General features: G+C 40.2%; 1 protein-coding gene across 1 annotated transcript in view; it reads right to left on the bottom strand.

Annotated features, from left to right (window-relative positions):
- mrpl23 (mitochondrial ribosomal protein L23) overlaps nt 1-19,162 on the bottom strand; it is a 46,842-nt gene extending 27,680 nt beyond the window's left edge. The window contains exons 1-4 of the mRNA XM_085166776.1: nt 19,014-19,162; nt 17,206-17,328; nt 7,106-7,188; nt 768-841 (exon numbers count right to left, since the gene is read on the bottom strand). Coding sequence (XP_085022902.1) covers nt 768-841; nt 7,106-7,188; nt 17,206-17,328; nt 19,014-19,033 — 300 coding nt within the window. The 5' untranslated portion in view covers nt 19,034-19,162. The remainder of the gene's footprint in view (nt 1-767; nt 842-7,105; nt 7,189-17,205; nt 17,329-19,013) is intronic.
- Nucleotides 19,163-23,480: the final 4,318 nt, after the last annotated feature.

Genomic DNA, 23,480 nt, shown 5'->3' with positions numbered 1-23,480 from the left:
ACCAGCTGCTAGTATCTCCCCCTCACATGCCATCATAGCTTCGTCTACTCAATGGTGTGCTTCTGCCTCAAAAATTATTATAAGTTTGTTATTTCTACAGTTTTCTTGCGTATTTTGCAAAGCCCCTTGCTTTGATAGAGGCTTGACCTCTTGCGGCCAAATGGCTTCCATACTCCTGAAGTATCTCTCCTTTCAGGTAGTAAATTTTCTTCAAAAAAATGATGCTGCTCTCGCTCTCAGACATATCTGGCCTTGCTCTGTTTTGCGCGCTCTTCACGTGAATACATGGTGTCGCTTTATAATTTAAATTACACTTATTTCAACCATGTAAACATTTATTCCAGGATTACCATGTACAGTATGATATGGCAAAGCCCTGGTGAGGTGCACAGGAAAAAGATAAGGTAGGTGAAGAAACTGTACTCCTCAAGCATGTGTATAAGGAAGAGCGAATTAAGGATGTAGCCTTCAAAGCCAACTGCAGGGCAATGCAACATACCCATCTCAACCAATCCCAGTTCTTCCCTTAAAAAAAAGCCCACAAGAAAAAAAGATCACAGTTCAATGCCCCCAAAATGCCCCCACAGTAAGAAACACACACACACACGCACAGCTGGCCGTGCAAGAAAAAAAAGAGAGCGTTATTGTGGTGAGGTCTCTGCCTTGCACTGTGTGCTGGGTAGGAGTCTGTGAGCTATATCTACACTACACACTAACCAGAAGAGATGGGAGTAGAAGGATAAGTGTGTGTGTTGATGTTTTCTCACCAGCTGAACGTAGGCTACTTTATAATCTGGTTGCTTAACCTTCTGGTTTAGATGATTTCTTTTCTTGTTGGACCCTGAAAAAGAGAAAGAGCAGCAGGTATTACTTTTGAAGGTAAACTAGAAAGAGAACAGAGGGACAAAGTGATGATATTTAAGAATATAGTGAGAGCATGACTAAGCAAAAATAACAGTATAATGTTAAAAGAAATGAATATCATTATGGCTTATCAGTTACAGACTTATAGTCTCTAGTATGGTACCAGTATTATTCTCTGTGGGCAGTGTTGCAACATTTTTAGCTGTACTACGAGTCAGTCAACAAAACGTGTAAAGCACTAATTATCTGCCCAGAAATTACAACAGTGTGCTCCATTCCTTTCTGAACAACACTAGAGAGTCTACTGAGTGTTTTTCTTTTTTTGTGTTTTTTTTTTTTAAGCAAGAAGCCCTAGCTACATCAAACAAGGGACGAGCACAGGGTGACAAAAGCCCAGGAAGCAGTGGACTTGAACTTAATTTGTGCTACCACAAATATGTCCATTTGCGTATGCATTACCCTAGGGAGTGGTGTGGAGAGGGGTTTTAATCAAAGCAAACGTACTCCCCATGCAGTCCTCAAAAATCCCAATTGCATGTTGCTGGACGAGGATGACAACATGTGTCAGCTGAACGCTAATTGGTTGACAAGTGAGCCAGAACGGGGAAAGCAGTGACAGTGAAGTTCACCACAAAAAGGAGATGGGGGGGAAAAAAAATAAGCTTTTTGTATATTTTCAGCAGCTGGCTGACTGACCAACAACAGTACAAGCAAGAGTTTCCCACAGACTAGTTTTACCACATACTTTGTACGCTGTCCCTATCGACAACAGACACTCTCTACAGGTAGATGAGCTGTCCATGGACTGCCAGCAGACTTCCAGTGCATTACCACTGCTGATCCTTAACTTCAGCATTACACAATTTCAAGTCCTGCACAGAAGCCATTGAAAGAACAAAAGAATTTTATGTGTTCTTTCAGTTTCTCTAGATGGATCTTTGCTATAATTAATTATTTAAATTAATTAAATTAATCAAATAATTTCCCCCAAGGATCAATAAAATATTCTGATTCTGATTCTATCCAAAGGTTTCCTTTCTGGAATCTTGGCTTCAGATAAACTAAAGCGGTTGGTCTGAACTTTGAAAACGAGGTGAAAGTGAACTATTGCAAAAAACAAACAAAGAGTTATCTTCTTTTCATAGTGGCTAAAAGCCAAAGTTATAATTGAAAATGTGTGGAAAAGGACAAACCAATCTTGTTTACCATGTAGTGCTGGTTAACCTCTTTCACAACTGCAGGTGATGATGACATCATCCTCATTCCTTTCAGACCTCTCTGGGTTTGAAAGTCAGGGAACCGGGGAACTGCTGAGTGCGTGCATGTGTAGGGATACCACATGTGTGTGGAGGCAGGCTAGGGACTTAACTTCAAATAAATCAAAGGGATTTTTTGAGGCCCTAGATACAGGTATACACATCTTTACATTACAACAAAAACTACAATGATGATGGATACTAACCAGAGCATCAAATGGTCCATCTCTCCCATAGAACTCTAATCTCAATAAGACCCCAGTGGTCAAGTCAACAGGCCCTCTGAGTAACTGCCATTTCCATGGGAACAGTTTATGACATTCAAAAACAAGGGAAACATTCCCCTGTAGTGAGTCATTCGTGAGTGTGTGTCCATGCCTATGTGTGTGTGGTACGTGTAGCTAGTAATCACTAGCCGGGCAGCCCACTGCTCAGGGCTTTCCCTGAGCAGGGTTGTAAAACACACCCCACCACCACCTCCACCACGCTGGCTAAGTGGAGGCCCCTAAGTGGGTGGGAGATGAAGGTAAAAAAAAAGTGTGTGTGTGTATGTTTGCCATTAGGTTGCTGAGGAAATCCACAGGGAAATGCTACAACCTTTGAAATAGCAAGGTACGACCCTGACCAGTCCTGTCATAAAACATCGAAACGTCTTTGAAAACCCACAAACAAGTGCATAATACCTCGAAAAGATATAAAAGAAAGTATATTTCCCTTGGTTTCCTTTCCCAACGTATACAGACACACAGACAGACCTTTCATACAACACTCGCGAACGCAAGCACAATTCCTCCCTCTTTGAGATTGCGGTTTGGCAGCCAGCTATCACGTTACAAATCCCAGACCAGAGGAGTAACCATGGCAACTCCTTCCAAAATACCCCTACCGCATATGGAGGGAAGAAAGGGTTGTTTTGCGCCCCTTACTCTCCTCAGCTTGCTCCCGTCTTTACACTGCAAATGGAGTGGAACCCCTGACGCAGACAGGGATACCTTCTCTGACGTACCTAAGGATAACCGGGGCCTTCTCTGACCGACTCTATCCCCCAAAATCTCCCGTCTTTCCTTCTTCTCTACCAAGGAGCTTTTCTCTTAGCTTCTAATGACACAACTCTAATAAAGAGTTCTAATTGGTTCCTCAGACTGCAGGCTAGGCTAAGCTTGGCACCTCTCTCTGCCAGAAGTGGAGGGGTGTTCTCCTCTTGGACCTTCAGAGCTAGCAAAGAAGGGTCTTAGCATCTCTCCATCTTCAAGCAATTCAATTCTCCTTTTCCTCTGTTCTATCATGAACTAGCAGATTCCTAGAATTATACTGAGCCCCTAAAAACTTAAGCCATTAACTCACCCATAAAAAGCCAATAGGATTACTAAATCAATGATAAAACTGGTTTTGGCTCTGAAATGATCCCTGACAGGGGCGCAGGACTCAGGGATTCGGGGTTGGGATGAGGAGGGGACGAAGCAGCAAGTTTATAAGTGAATAGCATGTGTTTATGTGGAGGGAGCATGGGGTGTCCTGGGACAGCTGGAGTGCTGCAGCAGCAGATCGTCAGATAAGCAGCTGTGTGTGTTAAGGAGAAAGGAGAGCCAGGCACGCTAACCACCACCGCAACTAGCCGCTGGAAAACACTCCCGCTGCTGCATGTCAGTGGAAGGCCATCTACATTGTAAGCTTAAATTGCTAATCACCGCTAACCACTGCTGACAGTCTCCAAAAATGAACCAATTAGACTTTATGTTTCCTAAAACCCTGCTTCTGTGAACCTCAGTGCTATATAAAAAACAATTAAAACAATTCTCACAATAGAGAATTAGAATTATCATGGGGGAAAAGAACAGTAACAATATAACCTCATGTTTACAAATAATTTCCAGTAAAACCAGCACAAGTCAGAAACGGTTTTAAAAGATTTATATTACGGTTTTTAGCTCCTTTGAAAAGTTTTCTAAACTCTTGTGTCTTTTATTGTGAATTAAATTTAAAAAAATAAATTAAACAAAAATAAATAACTGCCAAGTTAAATTTATGGACATTTGATAAATTATTTAAAGAAATGTAGAAATGTTTAAATACTTTATAGAAATATTTTTTGCCTACCCTGTAGGACGTAATGAGCTAGTAAAGTCATGTCACAAGTACCAGCATGTCACAAGTCTGCTATGAATATGCTCAGTTATTTGAGCAATTTGGGTGGGGGGTAATTTCTGAAGAATAACTTCCAGTGAACATCAAAGTATATGTTTTTGAAATGCTTGTCCCAATTAAAAATTATGTAATTACATTTGCATAATTTAATTAAGTAAATGCATTACATTTTTAATATGGCAGTAATTTGGCATAACATTAAGCACTACACCAAAAGAGCAAATATGGGGCCGTACAGATAGATAGCACCAGGCAGAAAGTACACAGAAGAAGTTTTGCAAGTTTCAATCAATGCTTTGATCAAACATCCTGCTAGTTACAGACAAGACTTGTTTATACATTGCAAGCAACACTGAAAACATAAGAACTCAATGGGAAAAATCATGTTGATATCTACACTGATATGGACTGGGTAATGTGTTAGGAACAAAAGACAAGTGAACAGTTTAATGAAAATCATCAACCTAGAGAGGGTTGAATTCAAAGACGCCACAAAAATCAAAATAAATAAAATGCCGTGGGCATCTCCATTTTGCCGAAATTTCAGTGCAACAAGTCAAAATGCTTCACAGGAGTTCGTGTGGCCCCAAGTGCTTTTATGCATGCCTGACAACATCGGAGCATGCTGCTAAAGAGACGACGGGTGCTGTCCTGGGATCTAGCCCAGGGCATCACTGAGCAGTTACACAGTCTAAAGTGCAACATGGTAGCGTCAGTGCCTGTCTACTTTCCCTATGTGGGACCAGGCATTGTCATGCACCAAGAGGAACCCAAGATCCACTGCACCAGCGTAGAGTCTGACAATAGTTCCGAGGATTTCATCCTGATACCTACTGGCAGTCTTGTTGGCTACCCTGTAGGGTTCTGTGCATGCCTCCATGGATATGCCTCTCCACCACCAAATCGGTCACGGTGAACAACATCAGTGGCAGGCATTCTCCATAGCTTCTGCAGACCCTTCACATCTGTCACATGTGCTCAGGGTGAATCTGCTCTGTGAAAAGAACAGGCCGCCAGTGGTAGACCTATCAGTTCTGGTATTGTATGTTCAACGCCAATCGAGCTCTACAGTGCCGGACAGCGAGCACACGGCACACTAGAGCAGCGGTCCCCAACCCCCGGGCCTCGGACTGTTACCGGTCTGTGAGTCGTTTGGTACTGGGCTGCGAGAGTTGAGGCTCGAGTGTGAAATGTATGGTTTTCAGGGTTTTTATCGGTTTTCAACGTTATTTTGTTATCGTTTTTATCGTTTACTCGGTTTTCCTGGGTCTTTTCATGTGTGTTATGAATAAATTTTCTTTTTTTCGGTACTGGTACTAGTTTTATTCTGTTGTATTTATCCGCGACACCTTAAAGGCCGGTCCATGAAAATATTGTCGGGCATAAACCGGTCCTTGGCGCAAAAAAGGTTGGGGACTGCTGCTCTAGAGGATGTCTGAGTCTCATGAAGTCTGATCGCTTGGTCAGACAGATTCACAACAGTGGCCTGCTGAAGGTCATTTTGTAGGGCTTTAACACTGCTCACCCTGTCCCCCTTGCACAAAAGGACCAAATGCCAGTCCTGCTGACAGGTTAAGGACCTACGGTTATGTCCAACTGTCAGAAAAGACCAAGAAGTAAAAAAAATGTCAGTGACCTCTACCTGTAAAACCATTCCTTGTTTTGGGGGTTGATTACCAACTCCTTGTGGTGCTTAACTGATCAGATCAATTTCCCAGACGTTTAACTGACTTGATGCTATACTCTGATTAAAAACGGTTACTTTAATTTTTTTTGAGGAGTCCATTTCGGTATATCTTCACTGTTATGGTGAACTGTGTTTAGTGTGTAACAAGATTTGTGTACCGAGTTACACATCACAAAAAAAAAGTTACATATTTAGTTTGCACATAGTCCATTACTTATATGCAAATCTTTTATGTTGTACTTAAGTCATGCATTCGGTTTGAAATCAAAATATTTATACCACGTATACATGTGTGTGTGTGTGTGTGTGTGTGCGCGCACATCTACCCCACTGACTCAGAACAGCTGCATTACAACTTTAAGATTTTAATTTGGATGAAATATTTGTGGCTTGGTCTTGCATACCAGGAATCAAGTGTTTTCACCACCCTCTCCCAATGTTTTGGACTGACTAAGTCTTTAGACCCATGCAAAGTCATGATGTTTGTATGTTTTTCCACCACTGGCATCAACTGTGTTGGTGTTGCCCGTACAACATCATGTGATGAGGGAAAAGAAAGCCAATTATAAACTCAAAATAAATACTTTATTCATCCAAAAAAGACTGGGAAAGAGTTACAGCACCAAGCACTTGAAAAACAGCTCAATAAAAAAATACAATAACACTGAAGAAAATAGCTCATAAAGGTAAATAATTACATTAAATGATGAGCGTAATTAAATGGTTTAATAAATAAAGTGAATAAATATAACATGAATATAAAAAAATCAGTACATATACATATAAAGAAGGAGCCCATTTTAGCATTATAGTACTTGAGGCTCAAACACCAAATGTAAAGAACATCCCAATCAAAACTTTTTTCCATTTTAATCAGCTGTCATGGCCGCATTTATCAGAAGAAAAGCAGAAGATTACAATGAAGATGAAAATAAGAAAGAGTAGAAACGCTAAAAAAACGATGGTGCTTGTATCCCATTTAGAGCTGAGCGAACACACTTTCATCCCAAACAACAAAAACAAAGAGATAAGGCCAACCCTGGCAATAACATGATGATATTTGGCGAAACAGTGCGAAACAGTACAATCACTCCAAATTCTGAAAAAGTTACAGGCCCTCTGTGCTTGAGTGCAAAGAAATGAGAAGACTCACCAAACTGTATCCTGGTGCGGACAACTCCCACAGGGACATTATAGATCTTCTCCAAGTAGTTCTTTACATCGTACTTGGTCATTCTGTCCAGATAAACCCAGAAAAACAGAAAACAGAACAGAGGTTATGGAGGCTTCCAAGAATAAGGCGTTGCATATGATAAGGATTAATCTGGACATGTGTTTGGAGACACAACAGGCCGAGAAAAAAACCTTTGAGGTTGAAGTCCAGCCCTTGCAGGCTTACATACTGGATCACTGTTGATCATATAATGCCACATTCACTTAACTGACACCTACATAGAAATGATGCAGCTCATTTCCACATTGCATTCCCATAAACTTTGTTGTTATATTATCAAATGTAACGGACAGGACGCTCTCGTACAAACCCATATTCAGCTTTTATTCTATGGACCGTAAAGTGGAGAGGAGAAATGTGAGTGTCAGTGTTCATCCAATTAGCTGTCTGCAAGTATTGATCGCGTCCTGTGAAACCCTACACAGGAAGTGGGCCTGGCACCAACTGATCCGGCAGGCCAGCCTAGCTAAAGCTAGCCTGCTGGGCAGCATTTGAAGCAGATTCCTCTGACTAGGGAAAGAAAGGCTTTTAACTGCTAATCAATCAAGCCAATTGGATTAGCCTGGTAGAAAGCACTTCCCAAATGCGTCTGACAAAGTGCTTAATAGCGACGTTGTGGTCTGACATGAGTGCCTCGGATATGGCATCTTCTATCACCTCATACGTTTCTTTAATAGAACAGGATAATGTAATATTCACCGTTTTTCCAAGGTGACGGCCCGATACCTTGAGTTGTTGTAACAATATTAGCTGAGGCAAACATTTGCATGAGAAAACCCCATCTGTGAATACAAAGACTCTTTGTACTTAAGAGTGATGTAATATATGTTCCCATGCTATACAAACAATTGCCTTTTCCCCCTATAATAGACTAAAGTTTGGCAAACCTGACATTGGTGCAGAACTAAAACCTTCTCTTTGACCCTCTAAGATTTGTGCATTGAGGCCTTGCTCTTTCTGATACTTGAATAAGAATTTCCACATTTAAATCCACCATTTAATCAAAATATATGGCTTGATATAGTGATTTGACCATCACAGGGTTTCTACTACACATTAACTTCAGAAAGTTGCCCAGCTATGAAAAGTGAGAACCAACTTGGCAGCGAGTTTCATCCTCTCAACATTCAATCGTGGTCCTGGTCCACTAGGGGCATTAGTGTGAAGAGGCTTCTGCTTTACTGTGACAAAAAAGGATCTTGTTGAGAGCACTTCTAGATGCATTTGTCTCTACTGTCAAGAGGAAAGAGATGTGGCATGCAAATCCGTCTTCTGCTCCATTTACGCTCTCCCCCCCTCCACCATAACTACTGTCTCACAGTGTGTGTGCCAGAGGGCAGTGAAGCACAGCGAAGTGACCAGGGGTACGTCAGATCAGGAAGGGAAGAAAGACTGATTACACAGTCGGGTTTTCCTAGAAAGCAGTTGCGCGGAACTGGAAGAGAAGAAAGTGGCTTAGAGGCCACTGAGGTCTCTTCTGGATCATTAGCACAGTGAACTGATCCTGATTAATGAGGAGAATATTTCTAAATCCCAACTGCTTTTACAACTCAAATTATCCAGCCACCACAAACACAGCAATGACATCCATCATAGAAAAAAAAAGATTACCAGGTTATATAAATTTCTGTTTTTGGGGGGTAGAGCTAAAGCTTCTGCTGCTGGATACAAGAGATTCTAGTGTATATTTACAAACCGAGATTCATGTTTGTATTATGTTATGTACTTGACAACAACTGTCTTCCGAACTAAAACTCTTTGCAAAAAAGTTGTGATACATGTAAAATGGAAATATTAAAAATAAAAAAAATTGCAATGACTCGATAATCATTCAAGTCAAATATTTCATTAAAACTAGTGCAAAGACATGTAAAATCATGAAACGGTGGATATTTTTCTGTTTACTTTTTATACACTACCATTTCTTTTCTTTTTTAATAATCACATTTTTTATTTGACCTCAGTTGCTTTGTGTGTTGCATCACCTTTCGCTAACTGTAACCATTCAAAACACAAATTGCTGTGATTAGTGTAAACAAATGGTTGTCCCACCATGTGTTTGGGCCTATCTGTTATTATTTTTTTCTGTGTTTGCTTCTTAAAGCCCAAAAGGCTTTAACTGGCCGTTGTGGAAAAGAGCAAATGAACAGAACCGAAATTGAAACCGAAGCTCGCTGTGAAACAGCCATACTGAAGTAATGAGGGTACCTGTTTATCTGGACTGATCGGCAGAAATGGGACATATCTAGCTCCAACATGAGTTCGTTTATTTGACATTAGTGACTTCATGTACCAAAACAAACAAACAAAAAAAAACTGTTATCCAAGTTTTTGGCACTCATTTGTAACCACAAGCAGACAAAAACTGATTAGGTTGTGTTTTTTCTGTTCATTGTGTATTGTGTGGAGTTAATTGATAAATAAAATCACTTTATGGCATTAGTTGTATATCTAACTGCTTTGCATTTTTCTACAGTACTCTATATTCACACACACACACACACACACTTGACAGGGGTTGCATGAGATAGCTGTTTTTCCTGTGACCTAAGTCAATACATAGCTCCCATCTCAGCTACAAACCAGGACCCAATCTGAAAGAAAGCCTTGGGCTGAAAGCTGAGGAGAAAATGTCAAGTTAAGTGTGCACATAAACAAGGCTAAACTTAGACAAAGGGCGTGGCGTCTCCAGCAGCGATGCAGGCAGCATCTGATCATCATCCCAGTATAAACACCCATCTGACTCCACAAGCTAACCTTTCGCACTTCTGCCTCTCAGGAAGAATGAAAACCTGTCTCCAGCAACTGCTAAGGCTAACGGCATCGTTCCTCAGCAACTGGTATATATTTATACGCAAACACTCATGCTACAAAGATTCCTCAGCCAAGACGATGAAAGAACTCCAAACACAAAACCTAGAAGGGCATCAGATGACGCAGACGATGGATTAGGTTCAATTATGGTCCGTTGTTGCCAAGCAGGTTTAATTCAGGAACACTAGCTTCATTGTCAGAAAACAGTTTAAAAAGTTATATTGTTCTGCATTGTTAAAGGGGGAGTGTAAAGGGAGACAAGGGACCTTGATCTAATATCATGCAGTGTTAAAGAAAGAAGGGCTGGAAGCAGGATGACATAAACGAGGTAAAGCTTTTGAAGCTTTCGCTCTGTCTGGCTGTGACACGGTTGTTTATGTGCGACAATAAAGCAGATTCATCAATCTGCAGATTAACCTACTTGCAGTTGCTTTCAGATGTAATCTCTCACTTGCGAAGAATCTACAAGCTTCTGGATCGTTCCTATTCTGAAATGTGGGCTAACTCGCATGGAGCCAAAAAGATTATCAGTATCACATCCACTGGTTTTAGGTAGTCAATTTACACCTGTGCTCTGAAAGCATGAAAGGAGTAGGTGAAAGGACACTTTTGAAAAAGAGCAAGAGCAAGAGGTGGCTTTGACAGTGTATGACAATACTGAAAAAACTCCCATTAGAACTGTTATGTGTCAACAAAATCTCAATTTTCTGTAATAAACTGACAACCTGGTACCCTAGTTGAATTCAATTCAATTCAATTCTACTTATATAGCATCAATTCACAACAAGAGTCCCTTCAATTTGCCTTTATATTGAAGGGTCATGGTGATTCATATGTCAAGTATTAAGTTCCACTATAGTACGTGCAAAAGTCTTAAACCAGCCCCATTTCTTTATATTTTGTTATATTTTTAAAAAAAAGTCTTGAGCAATAGTTTTCCAGGCTTTCCCGAAGTCTTTCAAAGTGTTTTTCTGGACATTGGCTGCTTTTTCACTCCAGTACTTTATTTTTTTCAGAGGAATATTAGTTGTTTGTTAAGCTACTTAATACTTACATATGAATCACTCAATCGCAAAAGAGGCACCTTAGTCAGGGATGGGCCAGTGTTGGGTCTACACCAGGGGTGGGCAATCTCAGTCCACGAGGGCCGGTGTCCTTGCAGGTTTTAGATGTGTCCTCGATCCAACACAGCTGATTTAAATGGCTAAATGACCTCCTCAACATGTCTTGAAGTTCTTCAGAGGCCTGGTAATGAACTAATCATTTGATTCAAGTGTGTTGACCCAGGGTGAGATCTAAAACCTGCAGGACACCGGCCCTCGAGGCCTGGAGTTTGAGACCCCTGGTCTACACAGACAACTTAGCAAACTTAGCAACTTATACTCTGTCTACAGCAGATGAACAGTGTCTGAAAGTCATGTCAAATAGGAAAAACATCCAGCAAAGACCTGACACAGGACCTGAGTGATGCATCTGGCCTTTCCTTTGATCCGCAACCTGTTAATTTAAGTAATAATAGATGCGTTATCATCATAGTCTAAATGGAAGAGTGACTGTCAAGAAGCCATTCTAAAGGATATCAAAACAGGTAGAAAAGACTGAAGCATGCCAAATTATCTTTAAAAAAAAACAAAACAAATCAATGCCTGAAAGTCTTACAGAACGATATATCCAAAATAAAAAAAAATTTGTGGCTCAAATGATCGTCATCTGTAAGACAAAGTGTAGTTGGGAATTATGAACACAAAAATGTACCAACTGATTTTGATTCCACTCTAAAAACATTACATTGTAAGAATATGGCATTGCTCTTGGCTCAAGAGGAAGAGTAGGTCATCTGCTAGTCTGGAGGTCTGTGATTGAGACCAAACCCAAATGTCTAGGAGCAAAGCGCTGTGTGATGGGTTGAATTAGGCTTGTGGCCTACAAAGGTTAGAGTAGGAAAGTATATTATAGTGCTTTATTTCCTTTTTTTTTTTTTTTAAAGATAAACATCACTTTGTATAAGCTTGATTTTGCTGTCACAACCATAGAAAGATTACTTTGTTCAGAAACTACTAAAAGACATTTAATTGGCCCCTTGTTTGACGAACAAAAAGCTGCATTAAACATTTGGCTGCTCATAGTCTTTTTGGTTTACAGCTTACAAGTAACAGACGCACATGACAGTTTAAAAATTGCCCTTCCTTTAAGATCTCATCAGGAGCCATTAGGCTTTTTATGATCACACATAACCCTCTCGACCCCGATGTGGCACCCAGTGTAGAACCAGTTCATGTATTTCATCATTATTTTTATTCAACAAGAACAAACCAAACAAAAAAAAAAGACTGGTGGTAGTAAAAACAAAGCTACCACAGAGACATTATTCGAACCACTGACGTTAACGGTTCTGGGAGGGGTTACATGAAGAAAGTCACTAATGACCAGCCGACGCAGCCCACAGACTCCATCCACCATGACTTGATAATATCCTAGCTATTAAACGTTCAGTCCAGAGAATCAGAGTCAAGGAGAACTGGTTCTGCACCAGAACCCGATGGAAAGAATTATTGACGAGCTAGGGAAAGAAATCTCAGGCATTGGTTGTTTGCTGTTTGAATTGCTCTTGCATCAACTGCGAATCTAACAGGTTTTTTTTTTTTTTTTTGGGGGGGGTGGGGGTCTTACAAGAAATAATACATGGATTATACACTGCAGACAAATGCCTTAATAAAGACAAACAGCACACTTTTATGGTAAATGTCAGGGAAACATTAAACTAGAAGCGCTTAAATTAATAAGGCCTTTAAATACACACACAATAGTTTAAACATCGAAGGTACACTACACAACCCATACATACTCATACAGGCACACATGAACATCAAAGCGCACTGCGTCAAAGTGGTTTAGCGGTGAGAATGAAACAGGAGAGTATCTTCTGCACAGATGAAAGGCAAACGAAAGCCGCTCCACATTGTTGACCTGCCCATTGTCAATTTTCGGTTGAGATACGTACAGTCTCTACTTTAACCCTCCCATCTTCAGAGACAATACACACACATAAAGTGCTAAACACTAAGTATCAAGATCATAGTAGCCGACTTTGTTTAGAGGGAAAGCTGCCAAGGAACCCGAGACTTGAGGAGAAAAGAGACAGTTGAGAAGTTGAGAGCATAAAAGCAGCGTGTGAAGGATTAGAGTTTTTTTATTTGCCCTGCAGCCTGACAATAGAACAAAAATAGATCAAAGGTCATTGAAAGTCACAAAAGTTCTTACCGAGAAACAGGTCAATAGAGCTTACATCACAAATCTACAGGCTAAATGACTTAATATGACATTAACTTGGGTTTACAAGCATGAAAAAAAAAATGGCACAGTTTCAAACGTGTGCTTATTACGTTGAAGAGGTGACCGGATATATTGGTGACTCCAACACTGTTAGGTCCAGGAACTGAACCATTGACAAAAGAAATCGTGAGGTGCAGTACTACAGGATCAGTTTGCTCAAGTCTGATTAGAGTGAGAAACCACAGCATGGTCTGGTTTCATAGTTATTAGTCTGCAAAGCATGAAATATGACTGAGTAGCAGACTCAACTGAAAGTTCAATGACATGCTCTTTTCTTTGTGTGCATGTGTGCGTGTGTGTGTGAGAGAGAGTGTACTGGCCTCTCGCCATGCCAGGTGAGGTACAAGAAGGTGTGCGTGGGTGTGAGCCTAGAAATTTGATGATGTTATAGAACAGAGGGGAAATACTTACATAGCACAAAAGGTTTGAGAACAATCAAAAAGACCAACAAATACCTCCCTCTGGCAGGTAGACAGAGAATTTCCAGAGAACACAGCCCAGGTGTCTCAAAAAACAAGTGTCAAAGAAGGATTGATTTTGGACACATAGCAAAGTGCTTAAGAAAAGCACAATAAACAGCAGGCCCAGGGTGGGACAGAGGGAAAGGATGGAGGAAGACATGCCAGAAAGCGAGCGATACTGCCAAAAAGTACGAAAACTAGAGAAAAGCAAAAGAGAGCAAGACAAACAACTATGGATATCGAGCTCCCAGGTGTCAGCAAGATAAAGGCCACCTTGTGTTATTCTCTTGAGAACGCCAACAGTTACCCGTTCTCATTAACAGCTGCTCGGCTCTAAAATTTACCCACGCTTACACCGCCTACACTTGAGAATCATAACTACAACAGCTTTCACTGCCACAGTGACTCAGACTTATCAATAAGCTGGGAGTGGGAGTGACATTTATCATTGTCTCTCTGTGTGGGTCCATTTACTACGATGTTGGTAAGAAAAGTGAAAAAAAAAATCACAGTGTTTCCAAGCACACACTGAGGCCCCAGCAGCATATCAATCAGCCGTGCACCTCTCGCAAGCATCAAAGACTGCGAGGAAAAAAACAGAACACCTTACACACCCTTATAAACACACACGCACCCTGCACTTACCCAGTTTTGTGCATATATACACAAAGAAACACACCAGTCGCACAAACGGACTCACTCACACTTACAAGCATATACAGAAAAACACACACACACACAAAGACACACAATTACATAAGCACCCTAGGAGTTTGGCAGAGAAGAGGCAAGAATCAGAGTGGGAGGCCAGGCACCTGGATGAACAGATTATGGTCTAAACCCCACCAGAGACACATAGATGATCTGCCTCAAACTTCAATTTCTCTCCCCAGTGTGGGTTCTGGGCTTCTCATTGCCTCGGGAGTGCTGGTAACCTCCGTGACCTTGGCTTGTAGCGGTAGTCAAAATCAGCTTGTCACTATTAAGTGCTGACTGGACCTCCTGTCACGTTTTGTGACATAGATACAGCAGAAACTTGACAAAATAAGAACATCGTATCTACACAGACGAGATTAGTTTTGCCTTCCCTTTCTGTCTCGCTGTTGATGCAGCTTCTCTGAGAGACTAATGGTGAAGACTCGATGTGTACAAACTGATTCAAAGCCAAATAAAAGTACTTTTGACCTCGCCTCATGCGTCACTCTCCGTGTGAGAGTGAAATGACGGCCTGTCACAAGTCATTGTTGCAACTACGCTCATTAGAGGATAATCATGAGGTGGTACACACTATCTACGCTGTGGAAGACTGAGGCCTCCGTTTTCTGTTTTTGAGCCTGTCGCACCACCTGGTGGCCACGATATCAAACATCAGGCACATATTACTGGTCCTGCAAGACCGTTACTGTGGCAGTAAAAATAAATTACTGCAGAGTAAATGCAAAACATATGTTTTCATCGTACCATACGTTCGACTGAAACTACTACAGTCTAAACTCTAAAATAAATTTACAGCATATACAGGGCAAAAAATGATTGGGACTTTTTAAAGTTTATTTTATGTTCATTATATCTTTTTTAAGTTTAGTGTAGTTTTGTTTTGTTCTCTTCTTGGATTACTCACTTGACCACTCTTACTCATTTGTTTTGTGTTCATTATCAATCGCATATGGAGAAAGAAAAAAAAGAAAAAAGGATCCTCAATCCAAGGAAATCTGCTCTAGGGCTGAACAGCTTGTACTTAAACAGAGAGATAGAGTGAATGCTTATAAAAGGGCCAGTATGTACAAGTAAAGCATTTGTGATTTTTGATTAATGTGTGTACATATTTACAACTGGAACAATACGCAGACTTCAAACGATAAGCATCTGCATTTATGGGCAATGGCAGCCTGAAAGGACCAAACAAATGGACTAGTATGTCATTTATGGCACCGTGGAAAAAGACAGGAAAAAAAAACACTGTGGCAATAAAACTATAAATAAAATATTCCACTGACGTAAAAGTATTTTAGATCAGAGGCGTTATATCTGATAATAATTATGTACAACAAGCTCTATCGTGAGATCTGTTAAATTAAAAATTTTATAAAATTTTTTTACAGTGTAGTATGTTGGAGCAGCAGTTTATCGGCAGCGGAGAGGAAGAGGTTGGATAAACTCATCAGGAAGGCCAGCTCTGTTCTGGGATGCACCCTGGACCCAGTGCAGGTGGTGGGAGACAGAAGGACTCTGGCCAAAATAACATCTCTGATGGACAGAGTCTCCCACCCCATGCATGTAGATGTTGCTGAACTGCAGAGCTCCTTCAGTGACAGACTGCTGCATCCTAGATGCATGAAGGAGCGTTTCTGCAGGTCCTTCCTCCCTGCAGCTGTCAGACTGTACAATCTGAACTGCTCCCAACAAACATAGATGTTTACATCAATGCTGTAACTGCAATAAGTTAGTTAATTAACCAATTCGCACTACAACCTGGTTTGCCTTTTTATTTAATTTAATAACTGTACAGTACTCTCTGTTTATAGTAACCATTGTCCTTAATGTAAATATGTAAGAAAATTTGTGTATGTTTCTGTTCCGTGTCCTGTGTACTGTTTGTTTGTGTATTTGTCTTTTTGGCTGCTGTTACAACCAAATTTCCCCTTGTGGGACAATTAAAGGATTATTCTATTCTATTCATATGTTAGGAAATACTCAAATCTCTCCCAAAAGACTTTTTCGAGACTTTTCATTTACAGTTCAGAAAGAGGTGATTAGAGGTGCTGGTGATTATAAAAGACAATTTGCTTGAAAAAGTAACTACGCATTTAAATAAAGTAGTATTAACAGGAAGTTAAGCCATGGGATTTACTGACTGCTTTACACATCGAGTCATCATATTAGCAGTGTTTCCCTGAGTCTCACACGGAGCTGAAATGAATCAAGTATGCATACATTAAGTGAATGACAAATAAAATATTGAGTTTTGTTGATTTTTTTAAGGGCTGGGGGAAAGGGGTGTGTGAGCTGAGACATTGTGAGGTCTTTGTTATTTACATCAGGGAAAAGAGTAGCATTAGAATATCTAAATGTAAACTAAAAGACAATTTTCAGTCTCAGTGAACTGATGTTGGGTCACAAACACATTTAAAATAGAGAAGAATATAACACACGAGAGACTGTAATTTAGTTTTCCAGCAATCACCTTTATGTTTTCCTACTCAAAGAATAATAGGCATCCATTAGCATCCACTTTTATATTTTATGGACAAATAACCATGTCTAAACTAATACAGACTCACTAATCTGTGCATAGTAAAACTTTCTCCAAGTATTATGTGCAGCAAAATCAATTTACCTGAGAATGGTGTGATAATTAAAGGTGTATTGTAATGAACTCATACATATTAACGTTTATAATCAAAGACTTACTCCATTGGGATGCGAAACTGGACAGTGTCTTGAGGCTGCTCTTTTCCCGGCCTCGCCAGGGTCAGAAACCAGCTAGGTCTGAAGATCCTCAGCTGGGGATTGCCCAGCTGGTAGAGAGGATATCTGAGGAGATATGCACAGGCTGGCTCTTATTATCCTTGATATAATTCCCATGAATCCTATAATATTGTCTAAAAGAAAATCACAATAACTGCTACCTAGATAAACAAGTAAAATTATGTCTTTAATCTTTGTTTGATTTAAGATAAGCAGCTGAGGTCAGTCCAGCACCAAGAGGGTTCCCTTTTCTACTAAAAATATCTGGAACAGTTCCTTAAACTTTCAGCTCACACAAATGCGTAGAACGGAATTTCTTTGGAGATTTTAGTCACTGCCATATAAGCAGGTAGCACATCTTTCCTTTTACTTGGTTAAGAGAAATTGAAAAAACAAATAGAAATAAGGATGGGCAAGAATAACTTAGTCTGAAATCAAGAGCATTGAACTACAGAAGTCTTGACCGGGGATGTCAAATATATTTTACATCGAGGGCCACATAAGGTCCGCTTTGATCTTAAGCTGGCCTAATAAAACTCCGCTTTTTATCAGTGTAAATAGATTTCCCTACACATTTAATCCCTGAGATATCTTAATATAAAATAAAGAAGTGCATTTTCGACAGCACATTGCAGTTTTTCTACATGAAAAATGTGAAAGATTACAGAAAGGTTCTGGCAGCTCACTGCCCAAACTGTCCCTATTTAAAAAACTTAAAGTACTGTCGATGTTTAAAATTTTCTTGTTTTAACTGAAATTTTTATAGTAGACAGTAAAAAAAAAAACCAAATGGGAGCTTTTCTGTCATTTAACTGTTTTATTACTTAAATTGATCCAGTATAGTATGAATGGCTATGGGGGAGGTTGTCATCAGCAGGAAAAGCTGTAACTTATAAAAATACAGTTAATCCAGCAGGCAGGATCGGGGCTTTATGTTTAGCACTCCTGGTCTAGGATGTGAAGTCAAAGATGTGTCTTCCTCCAGACACAAACTTGTGGCTAGCAACATCACCTGTCTTCTATCTCCTTTACATACCAAATGCAGCCGGTAAATGGGGGAGACTCAAAGGAATACGAGACACTGAAACAATCTTTTATTAAATACATACACACAGAGATTGTTTTGCACTGTCATGCTTTATAATAACTTCTCCCTGAAACTTGAAAAAACAGACAAATCCAAGTCTCCAAACCTAAATGATCAAATATTAGCAGTGTAGCATTTTATTGGATCTTGAGCAAATATTAAAAAAAAAAATGTGTTACGTAGCTCAGCAATACAAGCTACACATTTCCCGTGCAATGTCTACGGTGCACTAATAACAGCACCCTGTATTAATAAGCGTGGGTTAAACCTCGTAAACAGTCACATTACCCCTACGATGATTTAATCTTGCCGCAGATTAGTTGCTGCAATTTCACCAACCTGCAAAGTGACTGCACAACAACTCCAACATCATGCTATCTGCCGTTTGTTTTTAGCATAGCAGGCTAGCGCCCGCTAAGTTCTTGTTGCTTAGTTATCTGAAATTCACAGTGAGCACATAACTTGCAGTCTAAAATACACTGACAGTTATTGACAGCAACGTGGACTAATCCGACTGCATTCAGGACAGAGTGCATACAGGTGAGCTGGGAGACATGCTAGCAATAGCTTGTTTTCTTAGGTTAAACTGCCAGAAAAGATGACTAGCAATGTATCCACGAGTAAAACTGAGGCTTCTTATTTAAACAAAACACTTGATACTCACAGCAGTCGTGTTACTGGCATCCCTAGAAATTCTTACTGAGAGACATACGCTGATAGTTACTTTATAGTTTTTCAAGGTTGTCAAATCCTACACGTGCAGGGATGTGCTTCCGGGAACATTGGCAATGCGCAAGCGCATTGGATATACTACCTTCCTGTGATGCTAGGGTGCTAGTGAGCTGTATGATATGTGTGCTCCTTGTTTCAGCTTATTGAATTATAAACTAAAAGATCCCCATGTTATATCGGACTGTTATGCAGCTTTCAAAATCTTCTAAAAAAAAAAAAAAAAAAGATTCAATTACTTTGTCACGCATTTGGTTTCATTTTTTCATTGTTGTGAGCATATTGAGAAATTAGTATATCAGAGAAACAGTCGGGTTGAGCAGTTTGGACAGAAAGGAAAGAAAGACAAAGCCTGCAATGATTTGTTCATGTGCAAAAATGACTGTTCTGGCGACCCCTAAAGGGAGCAGTTGATAGAAGAAGAAGAAGATTTTGAGTATATTCTCAGGACATATATGATTAGGCATCAGCAGAGGGAGACCTCCTCCCATCTCTGCATCTTCTTATCTTTGCTTCAGACTCCACACTTGTTGTCTCTTCTTACAACACGATGTGCCTGCACCAAGGGTAAAGATGATTGAAGACCCCCTGAGTGGAACATGAGTCTGTGGCTCAGCTGGTTCAGACCTGGCAGGAAATGGACCTCACTGACAATCCACACTGTGCTTGGGGGGGGGGGAGTTTCCATCAGTTAAGATGTCATGGAGTGGATGTGTGTCTGTGTGTGTGTGTGGAGGGCTTTTATTATTATAGAGTTGCGTCAGTGTATGAGGCATTTTGTTGCACTATTTCAGAGTGTCCAATAATGCCTCTAGATGTCCAGTTTCATTTTGTTTTTTTTCTGTAAGAAATATAAATAATTGCTGCTGCTGAGTTCATTGCTTGTTTACTTGTTTGTTTCTTTGGAACTGGTTCATCTGACAGCTGATACGACGCTGTAGCAGGGAGCCATTATGCTGATGAGCCTGAGGTGCGACAGTTGCTTTAAAAACACAAGCTTGAATGCCAGAATGCAATTGTTGCTGCTTATTGTGCATAACGACACTGGATTGTTCATTAAAATTGGTTAAATTCTATAAGCTCTAAAATTCACGAGTCAACTAATAATAGATTGATACATTCACACAGAGCTTATCAGAGTGCAGGTAGTAACCTACAAATTCATTTAGTAGTTGTTTTATTATTTATACACAGCAGTATTTCTACTGAAAGTAAATAACAGATTGTTTCAATCTCAATGCATCACTTGGATATCTGAAGAATAAAAAAGATGACAGACATTAACTAGGAGGAAGTATTCATCAAACAGCCACACCATATCACTGAAAATCCTTCTTATGCCAGGCTCGTACCTGGTCACGGGACCTCTGGGGATCTCCTATGGTGTTTGGCATCTGGGTGTTGGCAGCGCATCCTTTTGGTCCTTCAAAGTAGCATTCACATAAATGGGCCAATGACCAAATGGGCGCTAGCCATTGCATTATAAACACAATGCAAATATCACCTGGGCAGTGACTCCTAATGCAATGTGATGACTATTTTCAGTAATTATATCATAATTGTATTAATCGTCAGTGTTAATACACTTTGGACTAAGGGTATTTTGCAGAAAAATCTAAACGTATACATATTTATAACTGTTGTTGAATTTAAAATCACTGTAACGAATGTGGAGAAGGATGCGGTTATCTTATCTTATGATATTTATTTGATATGCCACTAGTCGGTATTTGTTTGTTTGTATTTTGTGGGTTTTTTTATATTAAATATCATTATCTATATCCTGCATTTGACTTTTTTCACATCAATATCACTGAGATTTCCTAATAAAATTCAGATCAATTAAATTAAATGAACAATTCAGGTCAACACAGTGGATCAGCGTTAAGCATTGTTGCCTCATAGCAACATGACCCCCATGCAATCCTGAATTTGATAAGCATAAGAAAATGGCTGGTTAGATATTTCATACCAGATATGTTTACAGTGATTCCTGCATATTTTTCTGCCATTGTAGCTGAAAGCAGAGAACATTTCACAGTAGTCTTGTGGCTCAATCCTGCATCTGTGTTCTAGCTTTGTGAAAAATATTCCTGACAGGAATCCAATAGCAGTAAGGGTACCATTAGCTGGCACATGGAGGTCTGTGTGACCCTCCAAAGATATGCCTCCCCAGACCACTACTAACCCACTGCCAAACTGGCCATGCTGAATGATGATGTCCCAGGCATCTTAACATTGTGCAGTGTTTCCAGATTCTTTCACTTCTGTCATGTGCTAGTTCTCAACTTTGAAGATGCCAGTGCTAGTGCCAGTGGTGGACCTGCAAGTTCTGGTGTTCTCTGGAGAAAGATGATCTGCACCGTGCTGTGTCGTGAGCACAGTTCCCACTAAAGGGCAATGAGCTCTCGTACCATCTTCATGGAGACAGTAGCTTCCTGGAGGCAGTTTTGTAGGATTCTGGCATTGCTGCTCCAGTCTTCACCAAAAAGAGCAGAAATCAGTCATGCTCCTGGGTTAATAGCCATCCGCACCTTTGTCCAGCTCCTGCTATAGGCCATCTTCTAGTATCTTCTTTACACTCCTGAGCCTGTGCAGTCAGGGGAGATAAAGACAGAGCAGTAGCTTTTGACCATGACCAACTGCAAAACCACTCCCGTTTTGACTGTTGTCTCTTTGTTGCATCCCCAATGCATCTATGCTTTTATTTGCACCAGAGCAGTTGAAATGGATTCATAATCAGTTATGCTTCCTAAGTGGACAGATTGACATGCTTTAATACAGAGTTTGGGATATCACAACTGATCTCATCACTGTTTAAAATTGGCTCTTTGGGAAAATAGATGTAGCTGATTATGCTTATCATTCAATTTTAAATAAGTCATGATTTGGTCGGTGGCTTGGCTGCTTGTCCGTCTTGCATTTTTAGCTACAGTAGACACACCCACACACGCAAAAGCATGCACTCATACACAAAGCCTATCACATTTGTATTTGCAACAATTGTAACTAATGCTCAGTTGTGCATGTAGCTGCTATAGCTACAATTCATTCTTAAAGCAATGGTCATTCAATAACTGAAATGATACTTTTTTTAACGTCACTATCACTTTTTACTGTGTCTGTGTGAAAGAGAGCAGAACAAAGACAGCAAAAGCAAAGCAGAGATTGTATATTTTGGGACAGTAAAAGCTGGGAGAATTCGAGGGTGGAGGAGGGAGCGCTCTAATAGCAGAGGTGGATAGACGGAAACAGTTCAGTCTACTGTGGCATTGTCCTGCCAAGAGTGAGCACTGGGGCAGCATGGAAACTTTCCCCCTCTGACTCTCAGGCAGTCGCAGGAGAAGTCGTCGGTATTGGATATCCAAGAGAAAGAAAAAAGGAAACAGTAAATTAAAGATCCAGACATGGATGGAAAAGTTTGTCAGCTGAATTCAATAGTTTTGCACGTAACGAGATCCACTGTTTTAGCAATTCCTTCTGAAGTCACTTCAACCCTTCTTGAGGAATGGTCCGGCTCGTTCCCTAAACAGTTGCTTGGGTAAAACAGGCTATGTGATAGCTAATGTGACAAAGATGCATGACAGCATCGTGCACGTTTGTAATGCTAACGAAAGCTGTCCACAAATAGGTTCACACAAGCACCCTCAAAAGTAGGTCTTTGTCATTAGAACCACAATTTGTCCACAAACATACACACAACATACACAGACTCACAAGGTGAAAGCAGCACTACCTAAGCTATTACATTTACTGTAATGAGGGGTTTTTTAGACACTTTATCAGCCAAATACCTTACATTCAGTGAATTTTACACAAAAACAGCGCCTTAGTAGCACGTTAGCATCTCACTGCATAGAAACATTAAAGCGGATTATTAGGAATTACAGAAACAGACAGCAATGAATGAGAGAATGCTTTCAAACTAGAATTGAGTTAAAAGTGGCCTTCGGCTTTTACAGGCGAGGCTCATATAGTAGCATGTTATGCGTGTTATGCACCACATTCAGGGATGAGGCAAAACTGTATCAGGGGAACCAATTATCATTTTTGGCAGCAGCTGTTTATAATAGCATTTTCATCACCTGTTGACAATTTACAGCAGATGTTTCTGAGATACGACTGTGGCTTGTCATCCATCAGTGGTCAGAAGGTGCTCCACCGCCACAGCTCACACCAAAATATCTTAACAACTACTAGATGGGCCCGCCATAGATTCCAGTGACTTTTCGTCATTGTTCCTGGTGTAATGACAACATACAAAACTTTAGAATTAATCATATTTACCATCACATGTTTTAATACACATCAGATCAAGCTGACTGTGGCATGTAGCACATGTAGCACCCACAACCACTTCTTAAGCTCATAGAGTTGTCTTGTTAGATTGATTTGATTAAGT

Source organism: Neolamprologus multifasciatus, chromosome 7 (assembly GCF_963576455.1).
Source record: "Neolamprologus multifasciatus chromosome 7, fNeoMul1.2, whole genome shotgun sequence".
In the NCBI taxonomy this organism is placed as follows: domain Eukaryota; kingdom Metazoa; phylum Chordata; class Actinopteri; order Cichliformes; family Cichlidae; genus Neolamprologus; species Neolamprologus multifasciatus.
Note: the sequence above shows the minus strand (reverse complement) of the source record. Positions and strands in the feature narration are given on the sequence as shown.